The 13,005-nt window shown below is 36.6% G+C and overlaps 1 protein-coding gene and 1 non-coding gene across 2 annotated transcripts; both read right to left on the reverse strand.

The window, feature by feature from the left end:
• Window positions 1–1,052: 1,052 nt before the first annotated feature.
• Window positions 1,053–12,966, reverse strand: Rab3-GAP (Rab3 GTPase activating protein). Its single transcript, XM_085203174.1, has 9 exons — window positions 12,740–12,966; window positions 12,446–12,657; window positions 12,104–12,353; window positions 11,856–12,027; window positions 11,628–11,777; window positions 11,120–11,369; window positions 1,870–4,371; window positions 1,461–1,658; window positions 1,053–1,284 (listed from the first exon to the last, which is right to left on the reverse strand). The coding sequence occupies exons 1-9, from the start codon at window positions 12,816–12,818 to the stop codon at window positions 1,108–1,110; spliced, it is 3,990 nt and encodes a 1,329-aa protein (XP_085059300.1). The 5' UTR covers window positions 12,819–12,966; the 3' UTR covers window positions 1,053–1,107.
• Window positions 5,090–5,290, reverse strand: LOC146528837 (small nucleolar RNA U3). Its single transcript, XR_014879138.1, has one exon. It is a non-coding gene; the product is annotated as a small nucleolar RNA U3 (small nucleolar RNA).
• Window positions 12,967–13,005: the final 39 nt, after the last annotated feature.

Below are 13,005 nucleotides of genomic sequence, written 5' to 3' on the forward strand. Positions count from 1 at the left end.
TAAACTGTTGACGTATATGGGTTTGAAATATTTTACCCTATATGCTGTTCCCGTAAAAGGAGCGGAGCGAAATCTAAAATTTGCAGTCAAACGGTTTTATTTTATTTATATGTTTATAAGGGGGAGCCGGGTTACCACTTTAGTTCTACCACTCTAGAAAAAAAAATATCACTAGATACGCTACGCTACGCGATAATGGCAGTTTAATCAAATAACAGTAAATGGTATATGTGCGTTAGATTATTCTTGTTTTATATATTATTACAATTTCTTACACTGAATACAATATAGCAAAGGTTACAACAAGGATTATTATATCAATATTATTAATTTTAATTAAGTAATGTTATAATTAAATGGTGTTTACAAATAACCACCGAGGACGCAAAAGACCGTGCAAAGTGGAGTAGGTTGAGTAGGAGGGTAGACCCTGGCAATAGCCGGGATTAATGCCAGGAGGAAGAGAGAGAGGTGTTTACAAATAATATGTATGTATGTAGGCTAAAGTCTGCCAAGTTTAAAAACTGATAACGTTGTTTCTAATATTATTCCAAAGAAATTATGAATATAAAAGAGCTTTATAATTTAACAAAAGTTAGATATTATTTTATCTAACTTATTTAACCAATAACTGCCAAAATAATCACAATGCAAATTTTATATTTCCTGGTACCTATGTAGTCGGGTGTATGTGTAGAGAGACTCAAGTTTTATAACATAAATATCTTACGAAAATTTTATTACTTATGCATCCAGTGATTTGTGATTACATTATCAATAATTTGTATTATGCTACTGGAGGTAAAAGTCGTATAAAGAAAGAATATTCTTCTTCTTCCTCCTGGCATTAATCCCGGCTATTGCCAGGGTCTGCCTTCCTACACAACCTACTCCACTTTGCACGATCTTTTGCATTCTCGGTGGTTAGAAAGAAAGAATATTATAGTATATAATTAACAGATAATTTGAGCCAAGCGATTACAGCCCCACTCGTAGCCAAATTACGTAGATTTTTTTCCCATTGTTGTAATGCCCCCCAATAATTGATGGAATAAGTAACATTATAATCTTTATTAAACATTATATTTATAATTTATTTTTATATTATTATAATTTACGTCTTATTAATAGTTCACAGCTTTCAATAATAAGTCGCGCTAATTTAATGTTTTGGAGAAGCTCTTCCATATCAGATGATTTTTTTATTATCTTTGAAATCAGTTTTTGCAAGACAAGAATTGTAGTTTGTAACGATGGATTAGCAGGTATCGATGTATCCAAAATCTAAAATGAAAAAATAAACATTGTTAATATAAAACATATGTATTGTGTACTACGAAAGTATTATTAGACGGTTTTTCACACCAGTGTAACTCGATTGTTGTGGCCAGACTAGTCAATTTAACCTTCAAATGAATAATGGGCCTGTTTTAACTTCTAATAGTTGTCAAACAATTTACCGTGTTTTGCAAACGTTTATAGAGTTGCGGTGGCATAGATACGATCCATTCCGGTTGGTTGGATGAGTTCTCCAAACTTCGTTTTAGTCTCTGTATAGTTATCGCTAATATAGGTGATAGCACTAGCTCTGGTTCCGTGATCACATTTAGTATACTGTCCGCCAATTCATCATAACCCATATGGTATAGGCCAACTATCTGTAAATTAAATTCGTTTTTAGTTATATAAGATATCTTCAGAAAAAGGATACTGTAACACTCATACAAATAAATATTTTTCATTTGTCTGCCAAAGTGCGTCGTTGAGTTCGGTCTCTCAATGTTCAATGTCTCGATTCGGGAAGAAACCAGAGTCTTAAAATTAAATTCTCTCTGCCTACTCTGCAATAAAAAAGTCACTATAACTTACGTGCTGCCGTCTTACGAAGTTATCATCAATACCCCAAAGTTCTGCGAGGTTGCAAATATTTTCAATCCAATGTAAGCATTCGTCATTGTTATATGATTTATTCTTGTGATCATTGTCTATCAAGGATATCGTTTCAATAGCAGTGCGTATCAGTTTAGTCAAATATTTCATTCTCAGACCCAATAGTTTTTCAGATGATTTCAAACTAATATCATGTTCAGCAACATTTCCAGCTAACGCTTCCAATAAATATTGATAGTCAATGTCATACAAACTATCTAGGGGTTTTGTAAATTTTAATTTGAAGTAGCATTGGTAATATATAGTACACGAAATTTGATAATTCAAATTCAATATGTTTTTGTTGACATTATTTGTATCTTGTGCAACTTCAACTAAGGAAGGCGTACTTTCATCCCATATTTTCTCAAATTGTATATGTTGTTTTTCTTGATCAAATGATTTTGTAGCGTATGAATGGAATCGTTCCAAATATTCATTGGTAGTTTTCAGAAAACTCAATAACTCGTCAGTATTCATTCCTACATCTTGTATGCATAAATGATCTTTAGGTACCTTCCCAACCTTATTGACTAAGCGACAACTCGCTTCGAATACTTGTTTGATATATGTAGACCAAATAATAGAAAACAGTCCCACTTGCAAGTGCGTGTCTGTTATATATTGTAAGCAATGTGTAACTGCAGCTAGCGTTTTGTTGTTGTTCATTGATTTTTGCCACGCCATTGCATATTCCCAACACATATTAGCTAGAATATAGTTAGCCTTAGTGCTGAGTGGAAATTGTCGTATTAGAAGTGACAGCCATTTAAAGATTTGTGGATTGTTATCAACATGATGACGATTGTTTTCCATAAGCAACAATTCAGATCTATCATCCTCTACTAAACATGATTGTGTATTTGAAGCATCAAAATTTCCTATTAATTCGTTTGCAACTATAGCTTCTGGTGGAATACCCATCCAGCATAGCCATTTTGCGATTAGTTCAGTTACTGAGCCCTTCCCTCTCGTGTATATATATTTTAAATTAATATTCATGTCTTCAAACTGCAATTTTGGCATAGCTTCCCCCTTAAAATTGGCCTTAAACATTAAGATTATGCTCAATATAGATATATCCTCTAATTTTCCAATTAAAATACCCCATTTAGCACTTTCCTTTGTAACAGATTCCCAAGCGTCTTCTTTTTCAGAAACACTGCATTCAAAAATATTTGCAACAGCCTTACATGACATAGCGACTATCATTGTTCGTAAAGGGCAAGGCAAGTCGACCAACATGGTGCGAATATTTTCCCACCACGGAGAGAGTTCATTGTATGTAATATTCATGGCATCCTTTGAAACTCTTATCACATAGTAAAGTATGACTATCATTTTCTCAATCAAATCAATGTTAATTTGATCTAAAGGCATATTCATAATATGAATTATTACAAGTTTTACTATTTCCTTAGGTTCGATTTTACTACTTTCGATATAACTACTTATCATACTTAGATCATCCAATTTCAATATAGATTTAAAAATATCACAAGATAAGTTTAGTGTTTTTTCTGTGGGTATGTCGGACTTTAAAGATATGTATTCATTTCTCTCATCCAAAACGAAGCATGAAACAAAATCTTTATAATTATTAATCCGGTTGTCGGCGAAAGTTACTTTAATGTGTTGCTGTTCTCTATAGTTACTTTCTTGGGCTAGAATTAATAATCGTTCTAATATACAATTATCATCTTCTAGAAGATGGAATGCACCTTCGTAAACATCACTATAGTTTTGCATGCATTCTTGCAATTTGAATGTATCATATACCTTTGCAATTAAATCTTGCATATCGTCTGTATCGTCTTTGTTCATACGCCGATAAAACTGCGTGACTAGTGCTAAATTACCAAAGTAAATTACAATTTTTTCATTGTGCGCGGTTAATTCATTCTTACTAATGTTGTCCCAAAATAGTTCTAAGCAAGAGATCAAAATGTCTATACATTTATCACAAGATTTTATTAATAATTCCACGCAATGTTTCTTTATCTCTAAAGTTTTTAGTTTTTCTGCACTTTGTATAATGTCAGTTTTAATATCATCTGAAAATTCAGATGATTTTTTTATAATGTCACGAATACTTCTTAAGACGTGAAGATCTTTCGATCTGTCGAGATGTTCGCCTCCCAACGAATAATAAAATGGAATGTTAAACTTTTTCAGTTTGCCGTCTGGATCAATTAATACGCATTGAAATTCCGGTAAGTTTAATTTCTTGTGTGTATAATTTCTTTCGGCGCCGACAAGTCCACACGTGTTATACAAAAGTTTGCCATTCTTAGTTGCTGTAAACACTGCTATTCGACTTCCTCTTTGCATCATTCTAATGTCAATAAGTCCCTTTTTAGGATTATAGATGATGAGAAATATTGCCCTCCGAATGTCTTTGATAACAGAAAGATGAGGTTTTTTGTGTTCTGCGTCAAATATCTGAAAATATAAAAGTTTTTCTATAATTTTTGTAACATATATTCATATAGTTATAGTGAATATATTTATTAAATGAAATTATGGATTACTCAATAAGTTATTTTTTTTGGCTGTAAGCGCGTAATTATTGTAAGTTTTCCTGCTTTTGTAAGTGCGGCGTTGATATTCTATTCTACGATATTGACCAAAAGAAAAATGTTTTAAATTAAGTGTTTTGACAGTGACATTATATTCCTCTGCTGTATTACTATTCTCGTACTACTGTGATAATTTGGGAACACTTAATTAAAGATATTTTTTTACAAAAAAAAAATCACGAAACTTTGCAATTTAATAAAATTTATATATAATACAATAAAATTTCATAAAAAGAGTACTACAATTACCCTACATTTAATAGTATTTTAGTATCGACCATTTTAATATGGTCAAAAAATCAAATGTGTAGGTGACGCTTTTTATAATATTGACAAAATTAGGCAGGATTCTTCTAGGCAATCCAAGTGTAATCTGTTCTACTAATCATGTATTATTCATTAACATAAGTTTAATTAAAAACTGATACCTGCAGGTTTAAGCGGTGGAACTCAGGCCATTTTAACTCATTTGATTTATAAGTTTTATTATTACAAGAACATACATGAATCATCAAATCTGGATAATTTGATTGATTTGAATTAATTATTTATATGAATATATATTAATGATTTAAAAACAGCCCGCTCAGACAGCGACAACGCCCCACGCTCCACCACTAGTGGTGGAGTGAACGATCATCGAGGGCTGTCGGCCGAAGCCGCGCCCGCCTCACGCTCAGGGCGCCGCGCCACATCTCCTCATCGCGGCTGGCACGATCTCACATGTTATGTGGATCTCGTGAAGAGCTTACTATAGAAATGATCCTATGAAGTAAAGTCTTAACCCAAAGTGAAGTGAAGTTTTCTTTTCCTCCAGCGCCATGGCGTTGGGAAACGGCAGCTGGGCGGAAGCCCTCTCGCCGTGGTTTCTGGCGGCGGCCATTACGATGACCGCGTCGTTGTGGTGGGCACTAGGCCCGGTGGGGTTGTGTCTGCCGGGACAGGCACAGTTCAGAGGAGGCAGGGGGGGGGGGGATGAGCATATGCCACCTGGGCGGTCAGCCCAGCCAGGTGAGACTCGCGGTTACCCGCGAGAGGCCCAGCTTAGGCGACCAGCGACCGAGGTGACTGCTCAGGAAACGGAAACGGGGGGAGAGGGGGGGATAATATCCCTCGGCAGGCGTCTTCTCTCATCTGGTGGTCGGGTGTGGAGTGGCGCGATGCTACGAAGATGCAGATGGTCCGATGCATCGGCACGGCGGAATGCGTTAGACGCGAGCCGGCCGATGTGAGCCTCCAGGCTTTCCATTTTGAGGTCTTTGTGGAGTGTTGCGTTGCGAACATAATATGGTGCCTGGGTCACTCGCCGTAAGGCGAGGTTCTGGACCACCTGCAGGATTCTTCGTTGGTTCTCGCTGACGAGGGCGTACCACGCCGGGCTAGCGTATGTCAGGTGAGGCCTAACATACGCCTTGTACAACGACAACTTTGTTCTTAGTGGCAATCTTGATTGAAATAGCGGGCGCAACAGGATCAGCGCAGTTCTCGCTGCGGTGGCCGCTTTCTTGACATGCCCTGTCATGTTGAGTCTTCTGTCTATCACAACCCCCAGGTAGGTTGCTCGGCTGCTCCAGGGGACCTGCTGGCCCTGCAGGATCAGCGGAGGAGGCTGTCTCCTCTGGGTACCAAAGCTGATCGCTTGGGTTTTTGCGACGTTCAGCTCGAGCCTCCACTTCGCCAGCCACTTCGGCAGCAGGTCGAGGGCGCGCTGTAGCTTCACGGCTGCATGTCTGGGGTTGAGCGACTTTGTAAACAGGGCGATGTCGTCGGCATAAAGTGCCAGCGTTGTGTCCTGTTGGATGGGGATGTCGTCGGTGTATAAGGCGTAGAGGGCTGGTGAAAGTATGCTGCCCTGTGGAACTCCGGCGGCTATGGGGTGGCTGGATGACCTCACATTCTCCACCCTTACCCTGAAGGTCCTGCCGTGGAGATAATCGGCCAGGATCTGCGCGACGTAGTGGGGGATGCCCGCGTTCAGCACTTTGTACATCAGCCCCGGATGCCACACGCGATCAAACGCGCGCGACACATCGAGAAAGGCTGCTGTGGCACTCTCCTTTCTGTTGAACGTTGTGGTCGCGTAATGCACCACTCTGGCTACCTGAAGAGTGGTGGAGTGCCCGCTACGGAAGCCAAACTGTTCGTTGCGCGGGTGGAAGTGCGCCTGGAGAAGCGGTAGTAGCAGCTTCTCGAACAGTTTGGCCACCGCACTGAGGAGGGTTATGGGCCGGTAGCTGTCTGGGATGCGGGGGTTCTTCCTTGCCTTGGGCAGCATAATGACCAGGCCCTCTTTCCACGCCCGGGGGAAGTATCCCAGGCGCAGAATGGCGTTGAAGAGCCTGGTCAGGGCGGCGATGAACTTGCGGGGTAGGTGGCGTAGAGCGCTATTTGTAACGCCATCCAAGCCTGGGGCCTTCTTCAGCTTCAGCTTCTTCATCGTTTTCGCGACGAGCTCAGGCGTGAAGAACGGAGGTGCAGGGAGTGGTCGCTCTGGGTTGGCCAAAGTGCGGGCGACGTCGGCCTCCATTCGCGCATGGTAGGCGGGTCGTTTGCTGGCGTTTGGTTGGAACGTGGCTGCCAAGTGTTCCACCAGTATCTCTGCTCTCTCCTCCGCGGAGTACCGGAGAGAGCCGTCTGGGTGCACCAAGGGATGAGTAGCGGGCTTCTTCTTGGTGAGTTGGCGACACAGACGGTTGAGGGAGGGCTGGTCCTCATCAGCCTCCTCAATCCGGCGCTCCCACGCGTCGGCACCGACGTCGACGAGCGCTTTGCGCACGCGCTCTACGAGGCGGTTGAACCGGGTTTTCACTGCTGGGTCCCTGGTTTGTTGCCACTCAGAGTGTACCCTCCTCTTCCGCTCGATGAGGGCGCGGATGCGTGCAGGGATGGGCGGCAGAGTACGGGGGGTGGCGGGCGTTGAGGCTTCCTCCATCGCTTGTCTTAACCCGAAATTCAAAATCCGTGATGGTCATTCTACGCGAGAAAATCTTGCCAGTGCGATTCAGTTATCGCTTAGAATAGATCAACGCCATCTAGCGTCAGTTATTAGTACTTTGATACAGCATCATGTACGCGGCCACCGTACCGTAATGGAACTGGGTCAATCTATATCCGCGATGGTTGACAATTTCGATCTCCACTCGGGGAATAATTATATTTCAATTATTTTTACTTAGACAAATTCCCAAAGTGGTTGAAAACAGTACCTTTTAATTATATTATATACCCTGAGATCCGGCCGTTGAATCCTGCATAAACGAGTTTTCTTAATTAAACCTATATTAATGAATAATACATGATTAGTAGAACAGATTACACCTGGGTTGCCTGGAAGAATCCTGCCGCAATCACCTTTAATTACATTTTTTCGTAACTCGTTTTTGGAGAAAATTGCACCCATACGTTTTTTATATGAATCGCACATCATTTGAAAGATAATCGCATAAGGAATTGGAAAATTAAGGGTTGCCAGCTCTCAGTCTGCGGCAAGTCTAGGGTTGCCTGGTTTAAACATGTCACTAAATGTTAATAATTTGCACTCATGTGTTTTTTAATGAATTATATATCAAATTAAAGCTTATTTTTTTCTGAACACTATAAAACAGGGTTGCCTGGAAAATTCCTGCCGCAAACAGGGGTTGCCAGCGTTTGAAATATTTTATTCCGGTTCCGTTTGACTATGAGAATAGACGATGAAATGCGCGGTCTGCCTTATGTTTTAAAGTAAAATATTATATAATAGAAGGTCAATCTTAAAATCAATGTTTATTCTAATTGTTTACCTGTTAAATGATGATTTTAATCATATTAAGTACACGCAGAAAACTATTTAAAGATCATAGGGCAGAAGAAATCATCCTTATTTTTCAAGTAAAATAATGAATCTATAATATTGAGTCTTTGCAAAATCTATTTTCTAAATACTAATATTTATTTATTAATTTAAATAACCCTTTCAAAACAACTAAATTATCTAATTAAGTAAATGTTTACAAATATCGATCTACTATAAGGTATTAATTACAACATGTTTCCTTAATATAATGAGAGGTGACAATTATTGCGGATATTTTTTTATTAATTAAGAAAATATGGAAAATTACATTTCAATAAACAATCTCTCTCTCTCTTCGCCCTCTGCTTGTTTGATTTGACAACGCCGTCCGTATCCGTAGAAAGAACTATGGCGCCCATCTTTTTGGTACGAATATTTACGTTTTTGCAAAGTAAATGAAAACTATTCAACTAATAAAAACTATTAAAAAATATAGATAAAAAAATGTCGCTAGCAAGAACTTGTCCGTCTATGCTGATAGTTTTTAAGGCATTTAGGTCTGAAAGAATTGTTCTTATAATTATAATAAAGCGTAATCACTCACTCACGTCCCTAACTTAGTGTAATCAAAACTGAGGCAATTCCCACGGCCACAATTGTCACATTTTATTAAACTATAGTATTAAACATTAAAGTATACTTTCGTTTTGCATTAGAAAATAATTAAAAAATACTTCTTTATATTTTTGTAATGAACTTTTTGTAACACTGTAAATGATAACCGTGCATTGTGTCACTATTTAAAAAAATGTCACTGTATTTAAAATTCATTTTTTGGCGAAACAATAACATAATTTTACACTTTTGGAAAGATTCCTCGTTAAATTCTATCACATTTTCACATCTTCATTTTTGTCAAGTAAAAACGTCTTTACTTCAAAACGATAGGTAAGTAACTAAGTGCTGTGAAATTCTTCTCTCAGCCCTCCGAGGAGGGAGAGGGGAGACGGTGCCAGGGCTGAGCCCTCAGACCGTGGTGGTCTTTCTCCGCCCATGGCCATGGGCGCGTCGTTGGGGTGGGCCAAGGCCCTGTAGTTGTGTCCTAGGGACTGGGGGAAAGTGGAGCGGGAGAGGAGGAGCTATAGTAACTAAGTAATATGCTCAAAAACAACTCATTTGGCCATCTGCACTTTTATTGCATTTAGAAACAATACATCTTCGAAAATAATTTTATTGCATTTGGTTTGCTTTGTATCGCGCCGCAAAATGTTTATCTGTAGTAAAAAATAGCCAACTAATTAATATTTGCCGACTCTTGGTCATAAACCGTAAATAGCGTTTATTAGTCGGCATTACTGTCGGATTTTCTTCGAATTTATATTGCTAATTTAGTTTTGTTTATTATAATTCTATTATATATATTTCTTTCCTATGCAAATTATTAAAAATTGCGTGAGAAAAAATCAAATCAAATCAAATCAAACAAGTAGAGGACGAAGAGAGAGAGAGAGAGAGAGTTCATTGAAATGTATTTTTCAATATAATTAATAAAAAAAATATCCGCAATAATGGTCACCCTTCTTTATATTAAGGGAACATGATGTATATGTATGTATATTAATAGTTTATAGAAGATCGATATTTGTAAACATTTATTTAATTAGATAATTTAATTGTTTCAAAATGGTAATTTAAATTAATAAATAAATATTAGTATTTAGAAAATAGATTTTGCAAAGACTCAATATTATAGATTCATTATTTTACTTGAAAAATAAGGATGATTTCTTCTGCCCTATGATCTCTAAATAGTTTTCTGCGTGTACTTAATATGATTAAAATCATCATTTAACAGGTAAACAATTAGAATAAACATTGATTTTAAGATTGACCTTCTATTATATAATATTTTACTTTAAAACATAAGGCAGACCGCGCATTTCATCGTCTATTCTCATAGTCAAACGGAACCGGAATAAAATATTTCAAACGCTGGCAACCCCTGTTTGCGGCAGGAATTTTCCAGGCAACCCTGTTTTATAGTGTTCAGAAAAAAATAAGCTTTAATTTGATATATAATTCATTAAAAAAACACATGAGTGCAAATTATTAACATTTAGTGACATGTTTAAACCAGGCAACCCTAGACTTGCGGCAGACTGAGAGCTGGCAACCCTTAATTTTCCAATTCCTTATGCGATTATCTTTCAAATGATGTGCGATTCATATAAAAAACGTATGGGTGCAATTTTCTCCAAAAACGAGTTACGAAAAAATGTAATTAAAGGTGATTGCGGCAGGATTCTTCCAGGCAACCCAGGTGTAATCTGTTCTACTAATCATGTATTATTCATTAATATAGGTTTAATTAAGAAAACTTGTTTATGCAGGATTCAACGGTCGGATCCCAGTCTAATATAAGTTGTTATTGGAAACTTTCAAGATACTGTATAAGTTATGTTGACAAACCTAAATTTGACATTATTTTTCATCAAATTATAACAAAATAAATAGACTTAAAGTTCAGTAACTTTCAAGTGTTTAAGAATTATTAATTTATAACACTACAGACATTTTGAAGAGCTTAGTAATTTTTTAAAATAGGAAAAAACCAGAGATGAAAGAATGCATGAATGTAGTTTCAGCGGTAATAAAATAAAATTATAAAAATATATTTAATTGACAACATTCATATTCATGCAGTTTATGAGTTAATACAAAAATAAGTATATACTATGTTTTAGGACTTACCCTTTTTTATAAAGATTTGATATAGGCACATAAAAAAACCAAAAGAATAAATCATAAAAAAATAGAACAATTGAAATAAACATACCTGAACAAAAGCACACTGAGCATCTCTGCATCCCTTAAACAATCTAATGATACATCCTTTGGTGATGTCAAGGACTGCTACTCTTCCTAAGCTGTCAGCAAATGCAGCAAGTCGTCGATCTGGTGATATAGCGACTGTAGTACCATGTCTTTGCACATCATATATTCCATTCCGCATGGATAATTGTTCAGCTCTTATGGTAGGCTCAGTATTCATAGGAGCACTCTCAGTAGACCCTCCTAACCAACCACTAAAATAAAAAAAAATATATACTTAACAATTATTAAAAATATAAAAAGTACTGGGTGCTTCATTGTCAATTGTGAAAAATAACATTTAATATTTTTATTTAATTTATGAAATTGTATGGTTGATTTTTACAGGGTGTTTTTACATTGTGTGAAAATCTATATTTTTAAAGACGAATAACGCCATGGAAAATTGTGGTGGTCTGGGTTTAGGTAGTTTACAAAATTCATTAAGAATTTAATTAGGTAATAAGACTTACGGTAATGCTGATTTTATTTTGTTGGCTACTGCTCTAGCAACATCTTGTAGAGGTGGAGTTGTCCCACCTTCTAAAGCATAGTGAAAACCCATAAATGGTGATATCCCTGATGTGAGAATTAATGTATTTACAGGAGGAATTGATCTATACCTGCAGTAAGTAAGTAATATTTTATATACTTATTTTAATAGAAACAAAGAAATTAAATTCAAATTACAAATAGTAAACCATGTATCATATCCGCCATAAGTAGATGCTGCTAGGAAGTGATCATATGAATTTTTCAAGTCTAAGCCCAAAACAGCAGCATCATTTATTTGTTCTTGTTCAACAAAAATCCATTTTCTTATTTGAATGTTTCTGCTATCTATAGTATAATCATCTTTGATACCAGCTTGAACTGTAATTAAATAGGAGTTTAAATTAATAATGATGACTTAAAATAAAGCAACTTTAAAATCTATTTAGCTATTTACCTTTGGCCAGTTGTGCTTTAGCATTTCTAAGAGTTTGGAACAAACTAGTCCCAGATAACACATAAATACCATTTTGAAATAATATATGAATATCATCAGGCAACGTTCCATATGTCCCTGTATGACATGATATTTTTAAAACAGGTTTTTCTTCTAGTTTTTCTTGTAACAGAAGATGACCTGTATTTGTATAAAATCCAACACTTCCGTTTATAAATCCAACAATAATACAAAACCAATCTGGTCCATTCTAAAATAACAGATTTAAGTTATTTTAAATTATACTTTTATTACTACTATTATATAACAATCTACTTATATTATCTAGGTACTTTTACTAACTTGAGAAGACTGTGGAGTCGGGCAAATGGATAACGCCAAGACGTAAGTCGCCTCCGTTGGGAGAGTACCACTCCAAGATACTAAGTAAGTATTACTATCTAGCGAACTAATCCATTGTGCAGTCAGAAAACAAAGGCGTTTTTTATATCCAACTGCTAATAAGTTACCACAGGAAGATAACGAAACAGTACATTTTGATAGCCAAGATGTATCTAAAAGTAACAAAAAAGAAATTCTAAAACAAAATGTCATAAAATACACTATTATTTTTAGAAAAATTGAAAGTTTTCTTACCTTCTTTCTCTGGTATAAAAAGTGCTCTCCCTAATGTTAATATATCACCACAGTCTGCTATTTGTTCTACATTGCACATTTTATTATTTAAACACAAAGGGTACAATCATGTAAGATACAGGTCACTAACACAGAACACATTTACTCACTAAGTCACTAATCAAAAGATGACAAGTGACAAGTAAAACTACGGTAGTATAAGGTAGTTATACGAGTACGATGGCCAATTTCGTTTATTGATACTAACTGATACTGTCACTGTCACT

The sequence above is a fragment of the Heliconius melpomene genome, chromosome 19 (genome assembly GCF_056956725.1).
Source record: "Heliconius melpomene rosina isolate 202511_hmr_F chromosome 19, ASM5695672v1, whole genome shotgun sequence".
NCBI lineage: Eukaryota > Metazoa > Arthropoda > Insecta > Lepidoptera > Nymphalidae > Heliconius > Heliconius melpomene.

Coding starts and splice junctions, on each gene's coding strand:
- Rab3-GAP (XM_085203174.1), bottom strand. CDS start 12,818: ATGTGCAATGTAGAACAAATAGCAGACTGTGGTGATATATTAACATTA. Junction 4,372..11,119: donor CTCAGTGTGCTTTTGTTCAG/GTATGTTTATTT, acceptor TTATATTTTCAG/ATATTTGACGCAGAACACAA. Junction 1,285..1,460: donor ATAAACGTTTGCAAAACACG/GTAAATTGTTTG, acceptor TTTTCATTTTAG/ATTTTGGATACATCGATACC.